This window comes from Vanessa cardui, chromosome Z, assembly GCF_905220365.1.
Source record: "Vanessa cardui chromosome Z, ilVanCard2.1, whole genome shotgun sequence".
Taxonomy (NCBI): domain Eukaryota; kingdom Metazoa; phylum Arthropoda; class Insecta; order Lepidoptera; family Nymphalidae; genus Vanessa; species Vanessa cardui.
The window spans coordinates 11,295,546-11,310,839 of NC_061154.1; the positions used below are offsets into that span (position 1 = coordinate 11,295,546).

Consider the following 15,294-nt stretch of genomic DNA (forward strand, 5'->3'; position numbering starts at 1 on the left):
TTCTAATATTAACGACCTTGAAGCCAGGATTATAATTGTTGTTGACTGGTGAATTATAAAATTAACATCACTTAAAATTGACAATTCAATTACATGATTATTTTGACAGTACTGTAAATGATTTAACAAAAGCGCTATACACAATTAATTCATTTAACTTAGATATTACTTAGAAGAAATTCATAATACTGTAGACTTATGTAGTAGTAAAGATGTCTCTTAAGAAGTTAATGAAAGGTGTGCCTCCGGATGTCTTGCCTGCGGATGGTTACTTGAGTCGAGACGAAGATGCTTTATCTCCATGTCAGGCGGCATGTACTACAAGATTTGGCCAGACTTTACAAATAGAACAGGATGATTACTTATTACGTCACCCTGAGGTTATTACGTTCGTCTAGTACCTAATCACAATTTACAATTATCTTTTACGTGTAAATTCACCAAACTGCTACATAATGCTATAACACGAATGCAGTATTCTAAGAATTATTTGTAGCTCTTGATTTATAGTTACCATTCATCTCGAGCTCAGCGGTGAAGAAACATGTTTCACCAAATACTCTGAGATTTGTATATCCGCCATTTAGCATTGGATCATCGTGATGGCTAAAGTTTCGTGTTTTCGACGTACTACAAAGAATGCTAGTATTGAAAATACTAAAAGTAAAAAAACATTAATTCGAAAATCAAATAAATAAAATTTATCATTTTAACGTAATTTTTTTAAGGTTAAGACCGAAATCAGTGTCCTTTTATGTAGGTTTTTCTATCTGTTATTATAGCTATTTCTTTTCTATCTATAATTCTGCATATTTGGCAGCGTTGAGACTGGAATCTCAATGGTCAGGCAAGAATCGATCTGTTTAATGTTAAATGTTAAAATATAGGTACACGGTATGCTGAAGGTGTTTATTAGTAAGATGGTGCAAAAAAATAAGAGAAAAGGGATACTAAAAGAAGCTGCTGACCATTTTATAAGACCAGCCGAAGAACTAATGCGAGAAATTGAAGAGGCCAATCGCTATTCGGCAAAGGAGAAAAAACAGGTTACAGTATAAGTTTAGCTATACAATGATTGCTTCAATTAAATATTGTTTTTTAAAATCTAATTATATATATTTAAAACAAAAAAAAAACAAAACAAAACAATATCACGTTATAAAAATATTTAAAATATCGCTAAGATGGGAAAATTTCTATAATGTTTCATGATAATAATCTTATTATTATTATATTAATTATAAATTAGATTGTTCTCGGTAACATGTATAATGCTAATACTATTCCTAAGGTGCGAAAGAATCAGAATTATCTCAGGGTAATTATAAACAGACTTAATTAAATTGACCACATTTTTTATAGATCATATAATTGAATTCGAAATTCTAAAATTAAATAGCAATCCATTTTTGACTGATGTGTCATTGCAGGTATCAGCAGGGACTCAGCCTCCTTACAATAATATTGAACTGAAAGATGATATAAGAAATGTTATAACAGCGCATTACCAACCAGAGCCTCCGAAATGGCCTACTCCTTCTCTATCAACCATTGACACAGAATCATCCTCTTTTCTATCAGACGTGACGTCAGATACAACGGTGGCAACACCTGGTGAGACAAAACATTTTTACTTACATAATGCAACATGATCCTAAAGTGCACAGCGCAAAACGATCTATAATATCTACATATGGCCGTAAGTCAAATTTAAACAAAAAAAAATACATAGATTACGTCGGTATACGTCTTTTAAGTTTTTTTATAAATTATTAGTAAAAGACACTGAGTGAGATAGGCATTAGTGATTTCATGACATAAAAATAAACAATTTGAAAACATATAGAGAGATAATTTAATGGAGCTTAAAGCTTCATTAAATTATCTCTACTAACAAGAATAGTCAAATAACGAAAGTATATTAAAATATTCGTTCGTAAAGCATTCTCTAATAATTCACGTTTCGAGTTGTGCAAATTAATTGAAATAGAAACAAATAAAAATCGAGTTCGAGTTTATAAAAAATATAAATACATCCTTATTCTAGAACACGAATTGTAGATCATCTTTCAAGTAACATTAGTTTGTTTTTTCAAAAATGTTAATAATCTTATTAATATTACAGAACCGATACCAACACCGGAGCCGACTCTATCAGAGACTCTCATGAACTTAGTCTCAAATACAGTTGATAAAGCAATCTTTCTCCGTGTGGATGACGAAGCTCTGAACTATGATACGGCATATATAGAACTTAGAAAAGCAGTCGAAAACGCGATGGAAATACCAGTAACTGACATAAAAAAGGATATTGTAGAACTCTTTAATAATGCTTACGAGAAATTTGACTTTAATATCACGGAAAAGGAACGTATCGGTAAGGAGATCAGATTGTGATATGACCTTATCAGAAGATATTTATACCATTCATATTATTGTAGTATCAAATGTACTCGAGATATTATTATTTGGTATTATTGTTTAATTAAATTATTTATCGAGAAATAATTGCTCAAAAATTAGTAAGATGTCTTGGATGTATGCGTAAGATGATTGTTGATTATTACCATAATTTTTCTCCAAAATATTACGAGCGTCCAGTAAGCAAATCATACAGTTACCTGTTTTCATATATTAATTTATTGTCATTGCGTACTACAACGAATTCCTCTCTAATGCAATTTAGTTTTTCTTTTAAATAAACAACTACTAATTATTTTTTGCCTAAAGGACATACATATTGAGACATACACTTGAGATTTTTAAGTGCATTTATAATTTTCTATTGGAAAATAGATTTAATAGAATAAAAACATACATATCTTTTAAATATTTATGTAAGGCGAAGTGATTTTTTTTTATAATCGCTAAGCGTCCTAAACAATGATTTCTGAATTTGGAAATATATAAATTGTCAAATCAATGAATTTAAAATAATTTCAATATTTTTAAAATAATATGAATTACGGACTGTTAATGTAAATATATTTGCAATAGTAATATACTGTTCCTTGTTGTGTAACTCAAAGTCGACGAGTGTACGATACATGCATACCTATTGTACTCGTTAGCTTTACTAATTGACATAGTTTGTAAAAAAAGAATGAATAGTTATTCCATAACATCGTCAAATAAAAAAAAACCTATGTAAGCTTTCCTTATTAAACAGAAAAGCATATCTATAGCCTAACTCTATAAAATAATTTCTTTCATTTACAGATTATATATAAAAAAATATCATAATAGGTAGTTGATTTGTAGTAAGATTTTAAAATTTAAAATATTCCTGAAAATTGACAGTAATTTATCCTTTATAAATTTAATATTTCACTTCACTGTATCGATGTGTCGTTATGATTGTTTGGTTATCAACGGTAACCATGAGGAGAAGACAGTTTTGTTTGGCAGTGAGAGTTCTTTGATGAAGGTTGAGTGATAAAAAAACGATGTTTTTTAAAAATGCGATATTATAAGGCGGCGTTTACAATATCGTACTGAAAATGACGAGTAATGATACTAAGCTGTGAAATTGGAAGTCCAATTAAGAGTTCAGACTTTGCTTTTATTGTAAGGGTGACTGCGAAGTTTGTTTCTCAGATTAGCGCGGAAATTCAGTCGCTTACTGTATTACATATAATTTATAAGAAAGCCTTAGATTCGTAGGTTCATAAAAAATATAAATTAATAAACTTTCATTTTTTAAAAAGAAATAACATTATTTAATCAGTGCGTAAAATCTTCATTACCTTGATGTGACGTCATAATATAAAATTCCATTGCCTTGAAACAATGTTGCCGTATCGAAACGCCTGTCAAATATGAAATAGCGAATTCGATGATTTCTGAAAGAATTTTTAATGAAAGAAATAAATATAAAGTAGGAACAAAAACACCGAAATATAGAATTGCGTACAACGTAAAATATATATATATATATATCTCTTACATTACAATACAAGGAAAGAAAGAATGGCAACGAAGAATCGTCATGATCGGCTTTTAAGAGCCTTATGACGTTTCCAGTTCGCCATACGAGTATAACTGTCAAGACTCCCAAACAGTTATTTTATGGAATATGTTGGCGGACGAGCATATGAGCACCTGATGGTAAGTGGTCACCATCATCCATAGACAATGACGCTGTAAGAAATATTAACTATTTCTTACATTGTCAATGCACCACCAACCTTGGGAACTAAGATGCTATATCCCTTGTGCAAATATTTTTATTTAACTTTTTCGATAAGAAATGATTTTGAAATATTATATTTGCATAAGTGTTCAGATATATGGTTTTCTTATAAATAAATACTATTTTTTTCATCAAACATATTCAGATTAGTTTAAAAGTTCTATTTCAGCTTTGACATGGCTACATTATCAACTTCCTATTTCTAAACTATTTTAACCTCCGTACCATATTATAAATTCGAAAATCATTCTGGCTTGTTTTTAATTCACCCCCGGAGTGATGAATACTGGAGGGGCTCCATTCTGCGTTGCCTAATTCATTCATTTGTCAAGTTAGAAATGTGAGCTCTAATATGTAGATTTTTCCGTAAAAATAAACTTCAGCTATTACAAAGGATTTTGACATTGACAAGTTACGACACGAGCGTTGATTTTTAAGATTATATGAGCTGTAAATTAATAGTATTCAAGTAGCAAATTCAATAGTTAACGTTATGTATGTTAATAACCTGGGGAAACAAATGGAATATATTTTTGAACGGCTGTAAATTGAAAACACGGGAAGCAAGCCGGCAGATCATTTTTTGTATTCTCATTCAGGCGCATACTGGCAGCGCTTTAATAAATTAATTTACCGGTTGTTGTCTTGCGTTTATTAAGCTAAAGGAGATCTATATAAAAGTATATTATTTAGTATAAAAAAATATTTTTGAATTACAGCTCCCTTCACACATGTCAAACCCTCTCATTACTTGTCTTAGTGTGATTCAATTTAAGGTCAATGACCGTTAAGACACTAAATACCTCATCCGACGAGCGATGGCGCATATTATTGAACTTTTTTTTTTCTTTTATCAGACCAATATGCTACCAACCTTGGGAGCTCAAAATTTTGTGTCCTTTGTGTTTGAAAACATTTTTCAAACTGAAACACAACAAACCAAAATATTACTGTTTAGCTGTAGAATATCTGATGAGTGGGTGGGTACCTATCCAGACGGGCTTACATTTACCTCACTAGCAAGCCGAGCTTATTTATTATGCCTTTTCATTCGCAAAATACGATATCGTACAAGATATTAGCTATACGGAACACTATTTTAATCAACGAGTATTCATTTTAAGATTGACACTATAAGTTATATTATAAGTATTTATTGCAGAGTAGCGAATGAACTGAAATGTATAATTTTTACTAAATTAATTAGTCTTGTATTTGCTTTCAGTTGCTGCAATCGCTTGGGAAAAAAGAATGAGAAAGAAAATGAAAAGAACTTTGAGGCGTCTAAATAATTTTAAAGGTACTCATTTAATAAAATACAAATATATTTAAATATTATTTTGACATGAATGTTATAATTTGTGAACAACTTTTTTATCTTTTTAAATATATGTCCTCGTTCAAAGGTTTGTAAAAATCTATATTTAAACTAATATTATAAATTTGGAATTACCTCTGTCTGTCTGTTTTTTGCTCTTTAACTGCCAAACCCACGAACCGAATTCGAGGATATTTGCTTTCGAGCAAATTTGAATTATAAGGAAGGAAATAGGCTACTATTTTGCCCAACACATGACAACCTCCTAAAACACGTGCGAAGTCGCGGACGATATCTAGTAGTTTATACGTAAGGATGTAAATTTATGTATGCGAAAGTATACGTACATACTTTAATGACCACTATCGAACAAGCGAGGATTATCCATTTTATATAATATCATATTATATTCGAGCTCTAACCGCGATCCTATCCTCGTGGTCACGAGCTGACTGGCCTCAGCTCAGTTCGTGACCACTACTAGTACAACTTAGTCCAAACATCAGGCGATATAATAAAGAAGATTTTAATCGCGGCTAAAATTTGAACATCCTCGTAAAATATAAATTGAATTTTACTATATAGATTACGAAAACTTTGCATTCAATAGATTGTAATTAAAATATCGAATTGCATTATTGGCTATTACAGAATATGTTTCATTTGAATTAATTTAAAATTTTATTCGTGCTGAGTTTTAAAATATTTGAGACTTTACGTTAATTTTATTAATGTTTCATATATATTTAACTATCGAAGTTAGATAGATTGGACAAACCACAGCGGTTTCTAACTGCTTGAAACTGTTACTCTTAATCGTATTACTATTGATTGTTTTCAGTTGTTGTGTTTACTTAAGCAAAACAATTATATATACAAGAATAAATATTTCGAGCATATATCTAAACATAAAAGAAAAGTTAAAAAAAAACAAAAACACAACGATCTAATGCACACGCGGAAAACGTTAGATCCAACGCAATAGGGCTGGATGTTAAAATAACATTATTTAAGGCCTATTCTTTGCGAGGAGTCTGTAGCTTTAGTCCTATACACAAAGGGCGTTGAACGCCCTGTTCAATGTAATAATGCCTTTAGGATGTTGTTGGGGCTGTAGCGCTTGCAGCATATTTGCGGAAGCTCGTACTGATGGATTTACTGCGTAATTGCGCAAAAAGAAGTATTCACAGTTGAAAAGAGTAAAAATGAGCACGAGTAGTGAGGGCGAGGAAATTTGATTGCTTTATTTTGAAAAGCGGCCCCTAAACAACAGATCGATTTGTATTTTAAACGTAGATATTATTGCTCATATCTGTTCACTATAGAATATTATTCACAATACCTATCCAGTTAAATTAAAAACTAATGATACTGTAAAAATGAAATTACGATAAGAAATAATATTTAAATTAACATTGTTTTATGAATAATGTAAAATTATCTGCATTTTCTGTGATAATATTTTAAGGTAATTTGTAATTTTAAGGTTACGAGACGCCTCCGACTCCTAAAAGCGAGATCTCGTCCCATGAGAGTTACAAAACACCACCTCCGCGTCCTTGCGTGTGTCATCCGCAGTTTAAATATAACAGATATCCGAAGGTTACTTAAGTTTCTTTCTACAACTAAATATACTATTCAAATAATGTTTGTATATGTATTTAATTAAGTATAATTATCTTATTGCATTCGCAAATAAATAAATACATAATAGCTATTACTCCGTCGGCTTCGCTGGGCATTTTATAAAAATGGGATGGATGAACAACGAATGAATGAATAATTAAATATAGTAAATGGGTAATGAAAATATTTGAAAATAAATAAGTAAGAAGGAGTATTATGAAATTGCTTGATCGATATGTGATACCTCAACGACGAAAACTTATAACGTAATATCAACTCTGACCTAAGTATACAGTGGGCATTCAAACTTAATACTTTGGTGTTGAAAATGTAATAAAATGTTGTGTGAACGGTCAAAACTGCTTTTTGTTTCTTCATTTTTCGAACTTTCAAAACGAGGGCATATTTTTGCATATATTTTTGTTCAAAATCTTCAAGAACGAAACATTTACTTAAGCCCCACCAGATGGTTATATATGAAATTTCATACTTCGTCAGAAATAAGTACTCCTAGTACAGCCAACTTAGTCAATATTAAGTAAGTACCTCGGGATTCGAGATACCCAGCTATAAACTTGTCGAAACTTTTATTTTGACATCCTAAACTTTTTGGGACCTTTCATGTGTTAAGGGCCGTCGCGCACACCCTACGATATGTAGGTTTAGAGGCAAGTTTGGGATATCAAATTAAAGGTATCCCGAATTTCTAGGTAGAACTACGATGATGACTATTCTCACATAAAGTTGTAATCCTTATCCTTACCTCATAAGTTGTGGAATTATCAAAAAATAATTCTTAATATATAAGGAGTTCCGAAAGTACTTACTAAGATAAATTTGAATTAATATATGTAATTGTATATTGATATAACTTTTTATGTTAATCCAGGATCGATTTGGCATATACTTACCAAGTGAAAAGATATTTAGCAGACGAAACGTGACCGTCACACCGGCTGTATCGGAGTCGAGCGATGAAGAACAAAATAAATAAGCCATCCAAAAGTCGCTCATATATTGCCAAATATATTGTTTAAATAAAACTTTATTCTCTGTTTTTGTTAGCTCTCATTTATTATGCTTATCATTTTATTCGAAATAAATATTCTACTTAAACCAAAATAAACAATTTTATTGTTCAATTGACTTTTCACCCCTTTTCTTCAGTACACGTGACGTGTCACGTGTGGTTTCTCATTGGTTTCTAATTTGTAAAGCGTCCAATACACGTTGCTACGGGCCGGCGTGCTTGGCTATGGCTTTAAAAGAACGTGTGCTGGCCTGATTTAGGTGTTTTTGTCAATCGTCTCAACTTTGACTCAATTATTGTATTAAGTGTGCAACTTCTTGAGTACGAACAATTTCGAAATACTATTTTATTCCCTCAAGCAAAAAAAAAACCGTTTTATTTTAATTTGAACTTCGAATATATTTTTGTTTATTTTAATTCTAAATATGAAATAAAAGAAAGGGTTCGTGCAAACAATCTGCTTAACAGATTTGAATTTTTGTGGGTAGAAAACAAAAGCGTTATCCCATTGTTTAAGTGATAATGGATTACCGGCTGTTTATTTAAAAACTTATTAATACGAGGCGTCAAAATTATTAAAACATAATAAAGAACAAAGTAAAGTACCAGACAGTATATATCCCACTGGTCAAAGGTGACCTCTTGTCTGAATTTCTTAAGGGTATGGTTGTAAGTTATTGCGCGCTGCTCCAATTCAGATTGGTGGATGGATGAAATCCCTCATGTTGTTTGCTTACACTATTTAGTACCACGCTAAATTTAGAACGATTTACTATATAAAGGTACAGTCGGGGTAAGAAAAGGTTCGTCACCTCAAGATCTATTTTCGTGTGCTCAGTATGGTTCATAATCTGTTTTACCGATTGAGAATAACATATTTCGTCGCAATGATTTGATGTTTAGATTCAAAAGGTTAAATAAAATATTAAATAAAATAAAATAAATTTGGAGTTTCTCTGCGAGATCGAATTAGAAATGAGGAGATCCGCAGAAGAACCAAGGTCACCGACATAGCCCGAAGAATTGCCACACTTAAGTGGCAGTGGGCGGGGCACATTGCTCGAAGAACTGACGGCCGATGGAGCCGACGAGTTCTCGAGTGGCGACCACGGACCGGAAGACGCAGCGTGGGTAAACCCCCCTCAAGGTGGTCCGATGACATGGTGAAGGTCGCCGGAAGACGCTGGTTGTGGGCTGCACAAGACCGGTCGTTGTGGCGATCTTTAGGGGAGGCCTATATCCAGCAGTGGACGTATCACGGGTGAAATGATGATGATGATGATGATGATGATGATGATTCAAAAGGTACTACAGAGTTTAAGACTTGATAAAAGAATGAATTTGAAAACTGGCGATGTTTTTTTACTCAGTACATTTACAATATACATAATTTAAACAGATAAAAACTAGACTTTATAAAATATCAACATTAACACATAACCATAAGCCTAACTTTATAGTATTGTTCAATTACAAAAGGAACTAAAGAAATGAAATATTTAATATCTGTGGTGCCTGTTCGATTTGTTAAATTCATTCATCGGTTAAGATTTATGTAGCCGAAAGTTGTAATGAATCATAATAATAATCATTCATTATAACTTACCCCTAGCATTTTATAATATTTAAGTTAGAAAAACATGAACGTTTAGTTTAGATTATTTCAATAATAGATAGAAGGCTATCGTTGAGAGGCTCTGTGATGTCATTCGCAAGATTATAGGATATTTAATTTGTAAAATAATTCAATATACAATCAATAACAATAAGAACGCTATGCATTATTTTATAAATGAATATGCATGGATGTATTGGTACTCAAAAATTTGAGAACACCTTGGGACGTACCTCAATAGCCATTTGATAGTAAACATATAAAAAACCAGCGGAGATGGCCAAGTGGTTAGAACGCGTGCATCTTAACCGATGATTGAGGGTTTCACCCAGGCAAGCACTGCTATATGTATATATGTGCTTAATTTGTGTTTATAATTCATCTCGTGCTCGGCGGTGGAGGAAAACATCGTGAGGAAACCTGCATGTGTCTAATTTCATCGAAATTCTACCACATGTACATTCCACCAACCCGCATTGAAACAGCGTGATGGAATATGTTCCAAGCCCTCTCCTTAATGGAAGAGGAGGCCTTATCCCAGCAGTGGCGAATTTACAGGCTGTTATTTTACTTTACTTTACTTTATAAAACCATAATATGAAAGCGTATACCCGTTGATTAATATATAATAAGTCAATATTTTTCTTATGATGGTTAAAAATACAACCAAATACATTTTTTATGTATCCAGTGACAAATGAGCAACTTGATGGTCAGTAGTTACCAGTGATAACATAATAAATATTAAGTATCCCTCGCCGCCAACCTTGGGAAGTACGAAGTTATGTCTGTCCCTTGTGCCTGTAACTACACTGGCTTCTTGGAGTTCTAACACTATTTAAAGTAAAATACCGAATTCCAAAGGTTAGGGGCTAGGAATAATTATTATTTATTGTAAACTTAGTTTGGGTTCCACTGACCGTCCCAATCTAACTATTAGATATGTAAAAAATTACCAGTTCAGCTGCCAGTCACCAGTTCTACCACCATTTGTTATAAGTGGTGAGTGGATGAAATCTAACCTGGTTATTGGTATTTTTCTCAACTACTGATTTATCAAATATTTAAAAGATGTAAAATTTTTACGTTTTATCATATTTCATGGCAATATTTTAAGCGGTAAGTTATCATCGCTTTTTTTTCTGGATTCGCGCAAAAGCTTATAATCCGATTAAGCTCGATAGTTCAGTTACCTTCTAGTGTCTTTATTCTAAGATAAGCTTTATAGTTTTTCCTTCACTTTTAAGCTGTTGGAATATAAGTTCTTTATAATATTACCACTGACGTTCGGTCGGAGAAAAAGTTATCTTCTCACGAATGATATTAAAACTATTTTTTCGTTAAAAAATATATGCTTGTAGATTTGAGTTCAATAGAAGTCGACAACGCTTGACCGATAAATGTAGCATATATGTATATGTATTTTTTCATGGAATAATTTGTATACTATCCAAACGGCTCTGCAGCATGTCAGCTTCTATATCGTTCAACCGATCACTGTAATAATTGGCTAGTATTAATCCGAATCAATGTGTATACATACGAGTATATGTTGGTAAATATTTATACTTTGCGAGGCTCGTTGTACATTTATTTGTTATCTGTGTCATTATTTTTTTTATATCTTTGAAACACCATCTTCTAATTCATAATTAATCGAGTAATAGCACAAGATCGTGTGCATTGTCTATGAGTCGAGATGGCCCAGTGGTTAGAACGCGTGCATCTTAACCGATGATTGCGGGTTCAAACCCAGGCAAGCACCGCTGATTCATGTGCTTAATTTGTCTTTATAATTCATCTCGTGCTCAGCGGTGAAGGAAAACATCGTGAGGAAACCTGCATGTGACAAATTTCATAGAAATTCTGCCACATGTGTATTCCACCAACCCGCATTGGAACAGCGTGGTGGAATATGTTCCAAACCTTCTCCTCAAAGGGAGAGGAGGCCTTTAGCCCAGCAGTGGGAATTTACAGGCTGTTGTTGTTTTGTTGTTGTTGTTGTGTGTATTGTCTTACTATAGGTGTTTACATAACACATTTATAACAATAAGAACTTCGTAAAGCTTTTCTTTAAATTTTTTACAACTGTGTTTCTTTAATCTAATAATAAAATAAGTTATCTACTTCATGGTTTTTTTTTTGTTTCACTTAATAAGTTAGGTATTAAGTCAAAGAGGCGGCAACGTCGGTCCCAAATTGCCTGAAGATGTTTTCGTTTTGATTTTAACCTGTCGATGTGTGTGTTATTTATTACGTCACATTAATTCCATATGTATGTTACATACCGGAAAATGAAATTATGAAATAATAAATCTATAAGGTGAATTAATTCGTACAGTTACATTATAAGAAAGTCACAATTGTATTATATTTACAGCGCCATCATGAATATGCCAAGAGTACTTACAAGATTACAGCGTTAGTTTAAGCAATTAAGTGACAAGCGTTCTTATTGCAACTGCCTTTGGACGGGAACATTTTATATTATTCAGAATTTTACTCGAGAATGCCAGAGAAAACGTTTCATTTTACTTGAGAGATTGCACTTACACCGAAACAAAGTTATATCACTGTACTGTTTGACTTTGACCTGAATTTTGCTTTGACTTTATGCTGCCGCCCGTGTGTCATGTAACTGAACGGACAAGCGAAAACGCCTAAACGTTCTCATAACCATTACGCAATGCGTCAGGATTTCCAACTTAATATTGTGTAAACAAGTGAACGTCGCAGTATAAAATCGTTAAAGATTTACCAATGTGTCAACAGCCGAACAAAACTAAAAGTTTTCAAGAACTTTTCAAGACTGCAAGTACTTCGCGCCTTATTCCTTTTTCTCATGCGTTTACTCCAATAACCAATAAATTCTCTATATCTGCTGTTTAGAATTCCATTATGCAAACGGTAGCATTACGGCCTTCTCTTATTAGCTTAGTCGCACAAACTGCACAACCTATTGACATATTTTTCACTGCACTTTACTACGATGGCATTAGGGTTTTGAGAGTTTTGAATTATAATTAAAGACAATTAGTAATTTCGTACTATGATTATTTACTTGCCGACACATCTTTCTTGTTCGGTATCTAGCAAAATAAAATGTCCTTGCAAGATTTTCTCTACACATAATAACTGTATATATTTTATTTCATATAAATATCTTAAATAACAAGAAGTAAAGATTATTTTTATGTATTACTTTTTGTTAAAAATAGTCATGCATAAAATTATATTTGCTAAGCTGTAAATTAAAACGGTATAATTAAACTCTCTGGGTTTAATATGTATTTAAAAAATATTTCAATAATGTGTAAATAATACTAAAAATAAACAAATGTGACGTTCCTATTTATACTGTCACGTGCTAATGTGTAGTACAGATAAGAACACCTCGATATATTACGAACCTTCACTCTCAAAAGGAAACCTACGACTGCTGACTTGGAAATGGTGAAAATGCGTCTATAACCTTAGCTGTATCGGAATGAAACACTTAATTATTTTTACATTAATAGAAGACATCGCATCTGAGAAAATTTTAAATCAATGCATATTTAGAAGATTCCTTTATCTATACAACTGGCTAGAACGAAAAAAAAAACAAAAGCGCGCGAAACCGTATTAAGCCGTCATTATTTTTTCTTTCTGGGCGCGGACAGTAATATTGGCGCGACTTGTAAGTTGTTCAATATGTTATTTGTGTTTTTTTTTATTCGTATTGTTTGTTTCAACTTTGTAAGTATGTTTTTTTAATTTACTTCACTTCTGTACGCTAATTGCAATAAATAATGTTTCTATATACAATTTTTTCATATAACATAAATCAATGTTACTTCCAATAAAAAATGTTGCATACATACACATATTCTCAGTTGTAAAAGAGTCCTCTATCATGTATTTATATACTTTTTAACACAAAATGTGGACGGTATCGATTTTCTGCAACATTCTATTAATTTTACTATAATAGTTAGTAAGCAATGGTAGTGTGAATAAAATTCAAAGTAATATTTGTAACTCTAGACTTCTTTATCAAGAAAATACAATTACCAAGAATATTATGGAACATTGAATCTATGCAATTTGACCTCGCGTCAACTCGTCTCTTAAGACAATCCCATCGTTCCCGACTTCAATGTTAGTGAAATTACAATTATCTTGCAAATATAACAAAAGTTTCGTTTGATGTTTATAACTCGATCACGCCAGAACGACTGAACGGATCGCAATTAAATTTGGCAAGGAGATAAATTATAGTCTGGAATAGCACATAGGTAACTTTTTATTCCGGAAAATGTACGATTCTCGTGGGATAGATTCGTTTTTGTTTTTCATAGAGCAAGGGAACGACACGTTTTTGCATTGTGACAGTGGCGACATAAGATAATAAACTTGATAATAATACGTGTTGCACGGGCTAGCATGGTGGGTTATAGCTTAATCCTTTTTATTTGGCACTGGGATGAAGTAACATTTTATTTTCAAGTAATATTTGGGTATACTTTCTTCTAGGCTCAAGATCCCACTGCTGAGCTCTGCCCTACTTTTGCACAGACGGTGAAATTTTGAAATTCTTGGAAAACTGTGGGAATTTACAAAATTCACGCTTCCTCGCAATGTTTTTGTTCATGAAAATGCACGAGATGAACAAATAAATAAACAAACAAATTATTTCGTTTGAATTTGGAATGATTATTCTGATCATATGCCTATCTGGGCTTTAAATGAATTTGACATAATATACTTCGGTATATAATTATATTTTAATAAAATCCTATTACATTTTCAGCATTAGCTGCAGGCTGTACCTAGAACTGAAAACTGATATCATTATTTGCGTTATTACCGTTCGTATATTCGAGTACGATTGAAATGTATTCGATGGCTTAATATAATATTATGAAATGAAATATTATATGTTTATTAAATGACAATATTGGATAAAAAATATTTATGCAAGGTTTATATTTCATATTTTAATTTAACATCATATTTTTATTTTTATCATTATTAAAATGTTTATTTGATTTATACGTTGGTAAAATAGTTACTTAACTTAGTTACCAAAGAACCAAAGTCATCGACATAGCCCACCGGATTAGTAAGCTGAAGTGGCAGTGGGCTGGCCATATTTGTCGCAGAACCGATAACCGTTGGGGAAAACGTGTTCTAGAGTGGAGACCGCGTCTCGGCAAACGTAGTGTAGGACGTCCTCGGGCACGGTGGAGTGACGACTTAAGCAAGGCGGCTGGCAGGAGCTGGATGCGAGTAGCCCAAGAAAGATCTCAGTGGCGTGCAATTGGAGAGGCCTATGTCCAGTAGTGGACGGAAATGGGCTGATGGATTGGATTGGATTGGAAAGTAGTTACTTGTACTTCAGCATAGGCATATTTCTATGGTGGTACTGGTATAGTATCACATAGTTGAAATGTAAGTGAGTCAGTGTAAGTATAGACACAAAAGACATAATATTACAGGCCCCAAAGATGACGGCGCGTTGTAAGGAAATG

At 32.5% G+C, this 15,294-nt stretch overlaps 1 protein-coding gene across 1 annotated transcript; it reads left to right on the forward strand.

Annotated features, from left to right (window-relative positions):
- The first annotated feature begins 181 nt into the window (after nt 1–181).
- On the forward strand, nt 182–8,154 carry LOC124543381. Its single transcript, XM_047121593.1, has 7 exons — nt 182–380; nt 888–1,046; nt 1,431–1,614; nt 2,126–2,377; nt 5,418–5,492; nt 6,997–7,112; nt 8,026–8,154. Exons 1-7 carry the CDS (start codon nt 213–215, stop codon nt 8,128–8,130), a joined length of 1,059 nt encoding a protein of 352 aa, XP_046977549.1. The 5' UTR covers nt 182–212; the 3' UTR covers nt 8,131–8,154.
- Nucleotides 8,155–15,294: the final 7,140 nt, after the last annotated feature.